This window comes from Salmo salar, chromosome 08, assembly GCF_965601325.2.
Source record: "Salmo salar chromosome 08, fSalSal1, whole genome shotgun sequence".
Lineage (NCBI taxonomy): Eukaryota > Metazoa > Chordata > Actinopteri > Salmoniformes > Salmonidae > Salmo > Salmo salar.
Genome location: NC_138298.1, coordinates 22,006,260 through 22,021,465, shown reverse-complemented (window position 1 = coordinate 22,021,465; position 15,206 = coordinate 22,006,260). Strand labels below are relative to the sequence as shown.

The 15,206-nt window shown below is 42.8% G+C and overlaps 1 protein-coding gene across 1 annotated transcript; it reads left to right on the top strand.

Annotated features, from left to right (window-relative positions):
• Nucleotides 1–2,222: 2,222 nt before the first annotated feature.
• On the top strand, nt 2,223–13,983 carry LOC106610219 (ATP-binding cassette sub-family E member 1). Its single transcript, XM_014209428.3, has 19 exons — nt 2,223–2,362; nt 3,237–3,390; nt 3,613–3,698; nt 3,826–3,923; nt 4,046–4,163; nt 4,420–4,557; nt 4,693–4,762; nt 6,575–6,671; nt 6,759–6,848; nt 7,143–7,264; nt 7,832–7,905; nt 8,182–8,329; nt 8,413–8,472; nt 8,877–8,935; nt 10,394–10,504; nt 12,186–12,328; nt 12,539–12,661; nt 13,003–13,114; nt 13,303–13,983. The coding sequence occupies exons 2-19, from the start codon at nt 3,288–3,290 to the stop codon at nt 13,348–13,350; spliced, it is 1,800 nt and encodes a 599-aa protein (XP_014064903.1). The 5' UTR covers nt 2,223–2,362; nt 3,237–3,287; the 3' UTR covers nt 13,351–13,983.
• Nucleotides 13,984–15,206: the final 1,223 nt, after the last annotated feature.

Below are 15,206 nucleotides of genomic sequence, written 5' to 3'. Positions count from 1 at the left end.
TTAACTATTGCTTTACATATTGTATTCTTCAGATTTACTAAATATTCTATCCACATACTGTCCAAAATGTCTATACATCCCATATACACTATATATACAAAAGTATGTGGACACCCCTTCAAGTTACTGGATTCGGCTATTTCAGCCAAACTCGTTGCTGACAGGTGTATAAAATCAAGCACACAGCCATGCAATCTCCATAGACACAAATTGGCAGTAAAATGGCCTTACTGAAGAGCTCAGTGACTTTCACCGTCATAGGATGCCACCTTTCCAACAAGTCAGTTAGTCAGATTTCTGCCCTGCTAGAGCTGCCCCGGTCAACTGTAAGTACTGTTATTGTAAGTGCTGTTAAGTGGAAACGTCTAGGAGCAACAATGGCTCAACCGCGAAGTGGTAGCCCACACAAGCTCACAGAACGGGACCGCGTAGCGCGTACAAATCATCTGTCCTCGTTTGCAACACTCTTTACCGAGTTCCAAACTGCCTCTGGAAGCAACATCAGCACAAGAACTGTTCGTCTGGAGCTTCATGAAATGGATTTCCATGGCCGAGCAGCCACACACAAGCCTAAGATCACCATGCGCAATGCCAAGCGCTGGCTGGAGTGGTGTAAAACTCGCCGCCATTGGACTCTGGAGAAGTGGAAACACGTTCTCTAGAGTTATAAAAATATATACGCTTCACCATCTGGCAGTCCGACGGACAAATCTGTATTTGGCGGATGCCAGGAGAACGCTACCTGCCACAATGCATAGTGCCAACTGTAAAGTTTGGTGGAGGAGGAATAATGGTCTGGGGCTGTTTTTAATGTTTTGGGCTAGGCCTCTTAGTTCCAGTGAAGGGAAATCTTAACTCTACAGCATACAATGACATTCTAAACCATGCTGTGCTTCCAACTTTGTGGCAACAGTTTGGAGAAGGCCCTTTCCTGTTTCACCATGACAATGCCCCTGTGCACGAAGCAAGGTCCATACATAAATGGTTTGTCAAGATTGGCGTGGAAGAATTTGACTGGCCTGCACAGAGCCCTGACCTTAACCACATCAAACACCTTTGGGATGAATTGGAATGCCTACTGCGAGCTAGGCCTAAACGTCCAACATCAGTGCCGACCTCACTAATGCTCTTGTGGTTGAATGGAGGCAGGTCCCCTGCCGCAATGTTCCAACATCTAGCAGCAGGTAGCCTAGGGGTTAGAGCATTGGGCCAGTAACCGAAAGGTTGCTGAATTGAATCCCTGAGCTGACAAGGTAAAACATCTGTTGTTCTGCCCCTGTTCCCTGGGTGCTGAAGACATGGATGTCGATTAAGGCAGCCCCCCGCACCTCTCTGATTCAGAGGGGTTGGGTTAAATACAGTAGACACGTTTCAGTTGAAGGCATTCAGTTGTACAACTCACTAGGTTCCCCCTTTCCTTCCCAGAAGAGTGGAGGCTGTTATAGCAGCAAAGGGGGGGGGGACCATGTCATTCCATGATTTTGGAATGAGATGTTCGGCTAGCAGGTGTCCACATACTTTTGGTCATATACTCTGGACTCTGACATTGCTCATCCTAATTTTTCTATATTTCTTAATTCCATTCATTTAGTTTTCGATTTGTGTGTATTGTTGTTTATTTTGAGATATTCTGCACTGTTGGAGCTAAGAACACAAACGTTTCGCTACACTCGCAATAACATCTGCTAAATATATGTATGTGACCAATTAAATTTGATTTGGTCTGATTTGAGTAGGCCTATGATGGTTTAAGGATACTCACTTTGTCTCATTCTGAATTTTGATACAGTATGTGCCACGACATTGAAGACACTAGTTGCACTGCAGCCAGAGATGCCTTCAAAATAGATTTTCCTATATGATAAATACATTATGATTCATATTTCTAAACATCTTAGCATCAATGGGCAAAATAGTTAAAATAACTTTTTTTCGATAAGTAACATATTTCCCTTTTATTAATTTGATGGCATGGTGAACCCATTGACACACTTTTTTTTATTAAGCCATTGTATCTTACAGAAGTAAAATTATACATCAGCTTGAGTTTACATTGAAGGCCTCACAAATTCAATTAAACATTTCTGATCATACACTTCAATTTCTTTTTAGGAATGTCTAACAGATGTTCTGCTTTGCCATCACCTCAAATAACCTACTCCCACTTTTTAGTCTCGTAGGATAACTACGTCATAGCGACGCATGGCTGGACGTCGCTAAACTTTACGCATGGGAGCGCCATTTTTCTCCCGGCGTTCTGTCCCCGTTGAGAACACGTTGTTTGAAACACCGTAGTACAACGACACTTTAAAACCAAAAGTATAATACCTGGAGGACAGAAACAACCGAAGAGTGTTTCTGGGTGAGTTGGATTGATATATAAATGATAATAATGACAAACTTGTCAAATAACATTTGAATGGGCTGCTTGTCCAGCTGGCTAGCTAACAGAGCTAGCACCAACGTCAGCACTGTTCGTTAGCCAATTAGCTGGCTAACGTTAGCTTGCTAGCTAGTGTATCATAGCCGCCTCTGTTAATTTCACATGACAGCTGTTCGTTCATTTGATATTTTATAACTGCCAATTAAATTACCACGTGTTTAATTATAGGTCACTGATACTAGTAAGCTGGCTAACTAGTTTGTATAGTCAACAGTGTCGCCTTCCAGCTGATTTGGATGAAGTGACCGTTAGGGTAACGTAGCTAGCTAGGGTAAACTACGTGTTAGTTGGCAAACTTGCTAATGTAGCTATCTAAACTGTCAATGGCATCAACACTGCTCAGCTAGTCTTCGTCTCTTTGCTGATAGCTATCATTGTTTCATATTTCAGTGTTACTCGTTATCTAGTTGTACCTACTACGTTATAACGTTATCCATCTTGCTTTCTTGTCTCGAAGTGGGAGATGGATACGAGATAGAAATAGCTAGATACATTCTTCTCTCTTGCCTCCCCCAGATTTGGGGCACACACTTATTAATGTGTTGTGAAATCTGTTGTGAATGTATTGTAATGTTTTTAAAATTGTATAACTGCTTTAATTTTGCTGGACCCCAGGAAGAGTAGCTACTGCCTTGGCAGCAGCTAATGAAAATCCATAATAAATACAAATAGTAATTTACAGGCCATTTCTGTATTCATTCATCCAAACTGTTATCAATCTGACTCACTGTCTCTGCAGATGCTACAGGCCTAACCCTTGTCTGATCTAAACTCCCATATCTCTGTGTCGCAGTACTCTGGGGAGGGATTCTGCTCCGCCAATAATTGACAAGAGGCAGGCAGAATGTCAGAGAAAAACACCAGAATCGCTATTGTGAACCATGACAAATGCAAGCCAAAGAAATGCCGGCAAGAGTGCAAGAAGAGTTGCCCTGTGGTTCGGATGGGTACGACTTGTGTTGCATCCTTTCCTACTGTGCTGAACCTCGTACTTGATAATCTAGGCCTATTATAAAATTCTCTGACACATACATGATAACTAATTCCTACGGGTCTTGAGGCAGTAGCCTAAACGATAATGCCTCAAGTTATGAACAGTTAAAATGGTCCATGTTGACTTTTTTCAAGACTCAATTGTAATTCATCTTTGTAATCTTTTTGTCTTGCAGGTAAACTGTGCATAGAAGTCACAGCTCAGAGCAAAATTGTGTGGATTTCCGAATCGCTCTGTATCGGATGTGGCATCTGTATCAAGGTAAAATTGTAACAAAATGACTGACCCTCTGTTGATAGAAGATGTGGACGAGTAGTTTTTTCTTTATGCATTTTCCTTCAGTCATGATTACATGGCACTTATCACTGACTTCTTTTTTTTATTCCAGAAATGTCCATTTGGGGCCTTGTCTATTGTCAACTTGCCAAGCAACCTCGAGAAAGAGACAACTCACAGATACTGTGCCAACTCCTTCAAGTTGCATAGGTGGGTTACTTTTCAAGGTAAAGAGAGCTGTGTTTGTCTCATAGACCTGTAGGCCTAATCTCAATGAATGTTTGTTTCTCTCTTGAATCCATGGACTGTACTTATGCAATATTCCATTCCAGACTACCCATTCCCAGACCTGGAGAGGTTCTGGGACTTGTGGGCACCAACGGAATCGGGAAATCCACAGCTCTGAAAATTCTGGCTGGAAAACAGAAGCCTAACTTGGGGAAGTACGATGTAAGTGTGTAACTATTAGTTTTATGACACAGCCCTGTAGAGAATGTAGCCAGATGTCTAATACGTTATTATCTGGCTTTAAAATGTTTAGAGGGTCACTTAAGTCCCTCTGCATAATTATAATGTCAGCAGAATGACTTTACAATGTCAGCTAAATGACTGAAATGCAACTAGTTACTAAAACACTGTGCTGTGTTACCATCACTCTTATCTCTTATAGTTTCAAAAGCTCAATTCTCTCCCGTTCCTCCACCAGGCTCCACCAGACTGGCAGGAGATCCTGACCTACTTCCGTGGCTCTGAGCTCCAGAACTACTTTACCAAGATTCTGGAGGATGACCTGAAAGCCATTGTCAAGCCCCAGTACGTCGACCAGATCCCCAAGACTGTCAAGGTCAGTCGAGCCTGTGGGTGTGGGTTCAGACCTGTAGAAATGAATGAGGGGATAGAATTGGTGCGTTCCAGATACACATATCTGTACAGAATTGTTGTCTGACGGGCTAACAGTAGTGCTGTGTTCTGCCACTAGGGGACTGTGGGCTCCATTCTGAGCAGGAAAGATGACTCCAAGACTGAGACCATCGTCTGTGAGCAGCTTGGTAAGTTTAGATTGGTTTCTCACCTTGTCTTTTCTCTTGTCTATAATTTGTGTATATGTAATCCTAACTCTTTCCATTTATGTTTTAAAAAATGTTCCTTTTGACTAGAGGTCGACCGATTATGATTTATTATTTTTTCAGCGCCAATACCGATTATTGGAGGACCAAAAAAGGCCGATCCCGATTAATTGGCTGCTCTTTTTTTTATATGTATGTATGTATGTATGTATGTATGTATGTATGTATGTATGTATGTGTATATGTATGTGTATATGTATGTGTGTATGTATGTATGTATATATATGTATGTGTGTGTGTATATGTATATGTATGTATATATGTATGTGTATATATATGTATATGTGTATATATATATATAAATCTGTAATAATGAAATTACAACAATACTCAATGAACACTATTTTAACTTAATATAATACATTTAAAAAATCAATTTAGTCTCAAATAAATAATGAAACCTGTTCAATTTGGTTTAAATAATGCAAAAACAAAGTGTTGGAGAAGAAAGTGAAAGTGCAATATGTGCCATGTAAAAAAAGCTAACGTTTAAGTTCCTTTTAACATGAGTCTTCAATATTCCCAGGTAAGAAGTTTTAGGTTGTTGTTACTATAGGACTATTTCTCTCTATACCATTTGTATTTAATATACCTTTGACTATTGGATGTTCTAATAGGTACTTTAATATTGCCAGCCTAATCTCGGGAGTTGATAGGTTTGAAGTCATAAACAGCGCAATGCTTGAAGCACAGCGACGAGCTGCTGGCAAATGCAGGAAAGTGCAGTTTGAATGAATGCTTACGAGCCTGCTGCTGCTTACCCCCGCTCATTCAGACTGCTCTATCAAATCATAGACTTAATTATAATATAATAACACACAGAAATACGAGCCTTAGGTCATTAATATGGTCAAATCAGGAAACTATCATTTCAAAAACAAAACGTTTATTCTTTCAGTGAAATACGGAACCATTCCGTATTTTATCTAACGGGTGGCATCCCTAAGTCTAAATATTGCTGTTACATTACACAACCTTCAATGTTATGTCATAATTATGTACAATTCTGGCAAATTAATTACGGTCTTTGTTAGGAAGAAATGGTCTTCACACAGTTCGCAACGAGCCAGGTGGCCCAAACTGCTGCAGATACCCTGACTCTGCTTTCACAGAATGCAAGAGAAGTGACACAATTTCCCTAGTTAAAATAAATGTATGTTAGCAGGCAATGTTAACAAAATATGCAGGTTTAAAAATATATACTTGTATATTGATTTTAAGAAAGGCATTGATGTTTATTGTTAGGTACACATTGGTGCAACGACAGTGCTTTTTTTTGCGAATGCGCTTGTTAAATCACCCGTTTGGCGAAGTAGGCTGTAATTTATCATTGAATCAACAGGCACCGCATTGATTATATGCAACGCAGGACAAGCTAGATAAACTAGTAATATCATCAACCATGTGTAGTTAACTAGTGATTATGTTAAGATTGATTGTTTTTTTATAAGATAAGTTTAATGCTAGCTAGCACCTTACCCTGGCTCCTTGCTGCTCTCGCGTAACAGGTAGTCTGCCTGCCACACAGTCTCCTCGTGGAGTGCAATGTAATCGGCCATAATCGGTGCCCAAAAATGCCAATTGCCGATTGTTATGAAAACTTGTAATTGGCCCTAATTAATCGGCCATCCCGATTAATAGGTCGACCTCTACTTTTGACCCACTTCTACAGTCAAGTTGTCAGTAAAATATACAATTTGGCCAGCAGATTATTTGATCTCTCTCCTGTCTCAGATCTGACTCATCTCAGGGAGAGGAATGTGGAGGACCTATCAGGAGGAGAGCTGCAGCGCTTTGCCATCGCTGTGGTCTGCATCCAGAGAGCAGACATGTAAGTCAACAGCACCAGCTTCAGCAGAAGCCGTCCAAGACTGAGTATGTTGTGGTTCTTAACGCGGCTCTTTGTGGTTCCTTCCAGCTTCATGTTTGACGAGCCATCCAGTTACCTGGATGTGAAGCAGCGTCTAAGAGCTGCTGTCACCATCCGCTCCCTCATCTCCCCAGACAGGTCTGTTACATTACATGATGCTCTCACTAGAGGGCTGGGTCCTGTTCAGAGCCTGTAGCAAAGCGTTTTGCAACGGAAAAAGTAAAACCATAGTTTCTCATTGGACAAATTCAGGTAGTACTGCCCTGGCAGTTTTTTTCTGCTTTATTCCTAGTAAACACCAACCTGGTAGTTCCTCCCTATTTCACTTGGTTTACTTTTGGTTTTATGCCTACTTGAACATTATCCACTATTCTTCCATCAGCTTTTTCTTGTCTTGTAGACTCTTGACTCTTACTTGGTCCACTCTCCCAGATACATCATAGTGGTGGAACACGACCTGAGTGTGCTGGACTACCTGTCTGACTTCATCTGCTGTCTGTACGGAGTGCCCAGCGCCTATGGAGTGGTCACTATGCCCTTTGGAGTTAGAGAAGGTAGGACCCTAAACACTTCATACTATACCATAAACACTACGCTGTCCGTACGGAGTGTCCAGCTCTTACGGAGCGGTCACTATGCCCTTTGGAGTCAGGGAAGGCCAAACTACCTCTACCACCCTCTTACTTCATTCACAATGACGCCGTGGCTGTTGGTATGTGTACTTTATTATTATTATTATTATTATTTGCATTGATATCAATGGATAAAGTATATCCTCAGTACATGGCAGGCTACACTCTAGTCTGTGAAGACAAATGAAGATCTGTCTCAACTTGATCTCTGCTACAGTAAACCCCCAATCTGACCCCACTAGGGACTAACTCTAATGGGTCTGCTGCAGAGCCAACTGGTACAGACATTTCAAAGCCTTAAGGCCCTAGCCTAGCGCAGCAGCCCATAGACCACCACTCTGTCACTTACCCTCAATGGTAACACAGCTTTTCACAATCTGTCCGTGGAGCATATCACCACAACCAATGGATATTTTCCCAATGCACAGCTGTCCTGTTCACTTGACTACTTCACCTCTAACCCCAGGCCTCCTCCGTTCCTTTCTCCAGGCATCAACATCTTCCTGGATGGCTATGTGCCCACGGAGAATCTGCGCTTCAGGGAGATATCGCTGGTGTTCAAGGTAATGTGATACAATTAAGCCTGAGGATATGTGGCATATGGCCAATATACCACGGCAAAGGACTGTTCTTATGCACACCGCAACGCAGTGCCACAAACCCCAGAGGTGCCGTATTGCTATTATAAACTGGTTACCAACGTAGTTAGAATAGTAAAAAGTACTTTTTTTTGTCTTACCCGTGGCAGGTGATCTTTCAGCCAATCAGCATTCAGGGCTCGAAACATCCAGTTCATAATAATGTCTAAAAACTAAAATAATGTAATAATACAACACTAGGTGGCGGAGACGGCCAACGAGGAGGAGATCAAGAGGATGTGCCACTACCAGTACCCCCACATGAAGAAGAACATGGGAGACTTTGCCCTGGAGATCCTGGAGGGAGAGTTCACCGACTCTGAGATCATGGTCATGCTGGGAGAGAACGGTGAGGAGGCGGGGGAGGAATGTGTCTCTTTATCAACCAAGTTCCATATAATGAGTCTTATTTCTAAATCCTCGCTCTTTCAGGGACGGGCAAAACCACGTTCATCAGAATGCTGGCTGGCCGTCTGAAACCAGATGAAGGGGGTAAATAACATTTTGACAACTTTTAGTTTCTCTTCACGTTGTCTAATTGCTGGAACCATGTACTCTAATATACAGTGTACAAAACATTAGGAACACCTGCTCTTTCCATGAGCTAGAATCCAGGTGAAATCTATGATCCCTTATTGATGTCACTTGTTAAATCCACTTCAATCAGTGTAGATGAAGGGGAGGAGACAGGTTAATTGAGGATGTTTAAGCCTTGAGACAATTGAGACATGGATTTTGTATGTGTGCCTTTCAGAGGGTGAATGGGCAAGACAAAAGATTGAAGTGGGACTGTGTTGATGGCTAAAGGGGGTGGTGCAACACAATATTAGGTAGGTGTTCTTATTGTTTTGTATACTCAGTCCATTTTCCCTAAACATGTTCTATTACTTCCAAAGGGGAAGTGCCTATCCTGAACGTCAGCTACAAACCCCAAAAGATCAGCCCCAAATTCAAAGTAGGTACCAACCAGTCACTGCCTTGACAACTACACACCTCTAACACAGACACCTGCGCCTCATCTCGTGACTAACTTCCTCTGTCTCTGTAGGGTAGCGTGCCCCTCATCTCCTGACTAACTTCCTCATGTCCTCTGTCTCTGTAAGGTAGCGTGCCCCTCAGCCCCTGACTAACTTCCTCTGTCTCTGTAGGGTAGTGTGCCCCTGACTAACTTCATGTCCTCTGTCTCTGTAGGGTAGCGTGCCCCTGACTAACTTCATGTCCTCTGTCTCTGTAAGGTAGCGTGCCCCTCAGCCCCTGACTAACTTCCTCTGTCTCTGTAGGGTAGCGTGCCCCTGACTAACTTCATGTCCTCTGTCTCTGTAGGGTAGTGTGCCCCTGACTAACTTCATGTCCTCTGTCTCTGTAGGGTAGTGTGCCCCTGACTAACTTCATGTCCTCTGTCTCTGTAGGGTAGTGTGCCCCTGACTAACTTCATGTCCTCTGTCTCTGTAAGGTAGCGTGCCCCTCAGCCCCTGACTAACTTCCTCTGTCTCTGTAGGGTAGCGTGCCCCTGACTAACTTCATGTCCTCTGTCTCTGTAGGGTAGTGTGCCCCTGACTAACTTCATGTCCTCTGTCTCTGTAGGGTAGTGTGCCCCTAACTAACTTCATGTCCTCTGTCTCTGTAAGGTAGCGTGCCCCTCAGCCCCTGACTAACTTCCTCTGTCTCTGTAGGGTAGTGTGCCCCTGACTAACTTCATGTCCTCTGTCTCTGTAGGGTAGCGTGCCCCTGACTAACTTCATGTCCTCTGTCTCTGTAGGGTAGTGTGCCCCTGACTAACTTCATGTCCTCTGTCTCTGTAGGGTAGTGTGCCCCTGACTAACTTCATGTCCTCTGTCTCTGTAGGGTAGCGTGCCCCTGACTAACTTCATGTCCTCTGTCTCTGTAGGGTAGCGTGCCCCTGACTAACTTCATGTCCTCTGTCTCTGTAAGGTAGCGTGCCCCTCAGCCCCTGACTAACTTCCTCTGTCTCTGTAGGGTAGCGTGCCCCTGACTAACTTCATGTCCTCTGTCTCTGTAGGGTAGTGTGCCCCTGACTAACTTCATGTCCTCTGTCTCTGTAGGGTAGTGTGCCCCTGACTAACTTCATGTCCTCTGTCTCTGTAGGGTAGTGTGCCCCTGACTAACTTCATGTCCTCTGTCTCTGTAAGGTAGCGTGCCCCTCAGCCCCTGACTAACTTCCTCTGTCTCTGTAGGGTAGCGTGCCCCTGACTAACTTCATGTCCTCTGTCTCTGTAGGGTAGTGTGCCCCTGACTAACTTCATGTCCTCTGTCTCTGTAGGGTAGTGTGCCCCTAACTAACTTCATGTCCTCTGTCTCTGTAAGGTAGCGTGCCCCTCAGCCCCTGACTAACTTCCTCTGTCTCTGTAGGGTAGTGTGCCCCTGACTAACTTCATGTCCTCTGTCTCTGTAGGGTAGCGTGCGGGCTCTGCTCCATGAGAAGATCCGAGACGCCTACACTCACCCCCAGTTTGTGACTGACGTCATGAAGCCTATGCAGATTGAGAGCATCATCGACCAGGACGTAAGTTGTGCTTTCTGGGTTGTGTTCAGTTCACATTGAATGTTTTGAAACGGGGTGGTACTACTACCTGAACTTGTCCATTTAACCTCTCTGGGCCAGTGGGACATTTGCGTCCCACCTAGTCAACAGCCAGTGGAATCGCGTGGCGCGAAATACAAATACCTCAAATGCTATAACTTCAATTTCTCAAACATATGACTATTTTACACCATTTTAAAGACAAGACTCTCATTAATCTAACCACATTGTCCGATTTCAAAAAGGCTTTACAGCGAAAGCAAAACATTAGATTATGTCAGGAGAGTACCCTGCCAAAAATAATCACACAGCCATTTTCAAAGCAAACATATGTCACAAAAACCAAAACCACAGCTAAATGCAGCATTAACCTTTGATCTTCATCAGATGACACTCCTAGGACATTATGTTATACAATACATGCATGTTTTGTTCAATCAAGTTCATATTTATATCAAAAACCAGCTTTTTACATTAGCATGTGATGTTCAGAACTAGCATACCCACCGCAAACTTCCGGGGAATTTACTTAATTACTCATGATTAACGTTCACAAAATACATAATTATTTTAAGAATTATAGATACAGAACTCCTTTATGCAATCGCGGTGTCAGATTTTAAAATAGCTTTTTGGCGAAAGCACATTTTGCAATATTCTGAGTACATAGCCCGGCCATCACGGCTAGCTAATTTGACACCCACCAAGTTTGGCCCTCACCAAACTCAGATTTACTATAAGAAAAATTGGATTACCTTTGCTGTCCTTCGTCAGAATGCACTCCCAGGACTTCTACTTCAACAACAAATGTTGTTTTGGTTCCAAATAATCCATAGTTATATTCAAATACCTCCGTTTTGTTCGTGCGTTCAGGTCAGTATCCGAAGGGTGACGTGCGAGTGCATTTCGTGACAAAAAAATGTCAAAATATTCCATTACTGTACTTCGAAGCATGTCAAACGCTGTTTAAAATCTATTTTTATGCTATTTTTCTCGTAAAATAGCGATAATATTCCAACCGGGCGACGTTGTATTCATTCAAAGGCTGAAAGAAAAAAATTGAGAATTCTCATGAACGCGCATCTCCAGTGTCACTGTTCCCAGCCTGACCACTCAGAAACAGAGCTCCTGTACTTCGCCCAGAGACACTTTCTGGCGCCTTCTGAGAGCCAATGGAAGCCTTAGAAAATGTCACATTACAGCAGAGATGCTGTATTTTCGATAGAGATGCCACAGGAGAACAAATTGTCAGACAGGTCACTTCCTGTATGGAACCTTCTCAGGTTTTGGCCTGCCATATGAGTTCTGTTATACTCACAGACACCATTCAAACAGTTTTAGAAACTTTAGAGTGTTTTCTATCCAAATCTACTAATTATATGCATATTCTCGTTTCTGGGCAAGAGTAGTAACCAGTTTAAATCGGGTACGTTTTTTATCCGGCCGTGCAAATACTGCCCCCTAGCCCCAACAGGTAAGAACAGAATAAAAACATTTCTGATGCACAACACTTTGCTATACGGTGCCCCAATGGACCATACACACTGGACCAGAAAATGAAAACAATCATTTCTTATTGGACATGTCTAGGTACTCCCTCCCTGTTTTGGTTCGTTTTCCTCCGTTTGGTGTCTAATGAACACCCCCCTGCTTGTCTCTGTAGGTCCAGAACCTGTCTGGAGGAGAGTTGCAGAGGGTGGCCATGGCCCTGTGTCTGGGGAAACCAGCTGATGTCTACCTGATAGACGAGCCCTCTGCCTACCTGGACTCTGAGCAGCGTCTCGTGTGCGCCAAGGTCATCAAAAGGTAACCACACACACTCTGATCCTAGATCTGTGGTTAGGGTGGGGTGAACTTCTACCTCAGCAAAGAGATCCACCTTGTGCTTTACATGGCTCACAGTAGTACCATTCACAAACCCTGGTCTGTTAATCTGTTGTTTGACAGGAAATACACAAACCCTAATGGCCTTAAATAGATGCCATTGATTTTGATACATTCATTATTTGTCTGTAGATTCATCCTCCACGCCAAGAAGACCGCATTCGTGGTGGAGCACGACTTCATCATGGCCACCTACCTGGCTGACCGCGTCATCGTGTTCGACGGTATTCCCTCGCGAAGCACCGCTGCCAACACGTACGTTAACCCTCCCCATCCATTTCACACGGTCTCATCCACTGATTTACCCAGCAGCATGACGTCTGCTGTTCTTATCTGTGGTGGCTTTTAATATCTGCTGTTCTTCAAGCTATTGTTTTCTTCCTCTCACTTTATGGAACTCTTAGCTCCTTCAAACTGCTTATTGGGTGATTTTCTAAGCAAACTGTCAAATCCTGACTGAAATTCATGTTCGTCTGACAAAGTGGTATTTTCGTGACAAGACAGACTGAAATCATGCTAAGATATGGGTTGTTAGGAACCCATGTTTAGCTCTTAAGCAACTATGTAACACGGCCCGTCATCTTTTGACCTCTCAGGCCACAGACCTTACTCGCTGGGATGAACAAGTTCCTATCACAGCTGGAGATCACGTTCAGGAGAGACCCCAACAACTTCCGACCAAGGATCAACAAGATGAATTCCATAAAGGTACAGGGAAATACTGAGTGTTTAAAACCAACATTTTTATTTACATCCCTTTTGTGCTTTTAGTAAACATGTTGACTTTCAGTCATTTCATTCCGCATCACTCCATTTGATTTCATTTGCTCTCTAACCTGTTGTACATCTAGGATTGTGTCTCCTCTGTAACCCAATCTATATGTTTGTATATCTAGGATTGTGAACAGAAAAAGAGTGGGAACTACTTCTTCCTGGACGACTAAAGGACCAAACCCTCCCTCCATCAGAGAGACCTCCATATCCATCCTCCTCAAGCCCTGACACCTGTATGGCTGTTCCAATACCCACACTAGCATTCCATGCTACATTGCTCCGTTCTAAGTGATGTTAGTGTGGGTATTTGGAACGTAGCCCTACCCTACTGGCCCCCCCTTGGGCCGAAGGCTTAGAGACCCAAGCTGGGTGGACCACCAGAGTCATACGTATGCGCGCACACACAGGGCGAGTTTGTTTTGCATTGCCTGGTGCCCTGGGGTTTACATATTAGACCATTGGTCCTAAAGTGAAATCTTCAACCACCCATGTGCACAAGGCTATGCAAAACGAACTTGCCCACACACACCTACCTTTGGGAGCCAAAGGAGTGTTTTATCAAAGAGTCATCCAATTCATGTAATTTTAAAATAGTATCTTATGAATAAACACCATTTCCTGAATATGGTGGTGTTTTTTGAAAGTGAAATTGTGGGTTTTGCCCACAAGAGGGCAGCAGACTACGGCGGTTCGTTGGTTCTCCATCAGAAAATGGACATTGAAGTAATACATAATCTATTTACTGGAATTAAAGGCATTGTACCTTCATTCTGCGGTTCAACAATTAAAAGTGTCTCTATACAGTTCTTGTCAATGTGTTATAGTTAATGACTATTGTTATTCCACAATTAAATTTGCCCTCCAGACCAAGAATCAAGCTTATGGCATTTAACAAAGCAATTCTTACGTTGCCATACAGCTTTATAGGAAAAATCCACCCAAAACCACAATTCCTTTTGTTTACAGTGTTAAATAACACTGTTAGAATATTTTTTTGTGAACAAGTATTTATTTTGTCGTTGCAAGGTTGGTAGCAGCATGTGGAAATCTGTTGCAGCTCAAGTCAACTACAAAACATGCAATGCTCTATGGGCTGGCTGGCGAGCTAGGTAGCAAGTTAGTCAACGTAGCTACATACAATAATACCAAAGTTTATATTAGCATGTGAAGTAGCTAGCTAGCTGTAAAATCGCCTAAACCAACTATCAATGTAGGAGTCTTAAAATCTCAACAGTGGCTCGCAGCGTGGCATTCGCAACGACACCCTGGACTAAAGAGGCAGACAAAATAAATTACACATTTCTCGGTGTAGGAATATCACAACCTCCCACGTTATGACATCGGCAGTTTTGGAGAGTAATGGATTACATGTAAGGGACTACAAAAAACCGACCTGTAATCGGTTACATTACCAGCAAAAATATTGTAATTAGATACTTTTGAAAAACTAGATGTTTACTTCGAGGATTACTTTTAAATTCCGAAATCATTTTTGCGAAAAATCTTTGACACTTCTGTTTTCTCAGTGACATTCAAATCAGCATCGAAAAAAAGGTTGAGTAAATTTGTTTCATGACACACCAAATGTGTTTGCTGGATTGTGGGAAAAGAGTAGGAATAGGCTTTTGTAGGCTACAGTCCAAGCTGTCTTCCAATTGTGCGACTGCTGTCGGCAATAATTTGAATAAACGTTTGGAGGTAAGGATGAGCGCAGTGGTGTAGTCTACCGCGATAAGGATATCACTTATTATTGATAGCTACGTAGCACATTGATGCTGATCACGCTGCTACTCTCATTTAGCGATTTGCGCCTTACGGGTTGTGGATGGCTGTTCAATAATCTAAATATTTTAACCCAATAAGGTTGAATTCAATAAATGTAAGCTGCCTATCAATCATTGTTTTTGAAACCAGTGGACAGCCAATGAAAAATGTGCTCTTGCAACAACTGCATAGTGCGGGTCCCAGCCTCTGGAATAAAAGTGGGGCTTTTATTGCTCAATGTAATTCATGTTGATAATTCAAA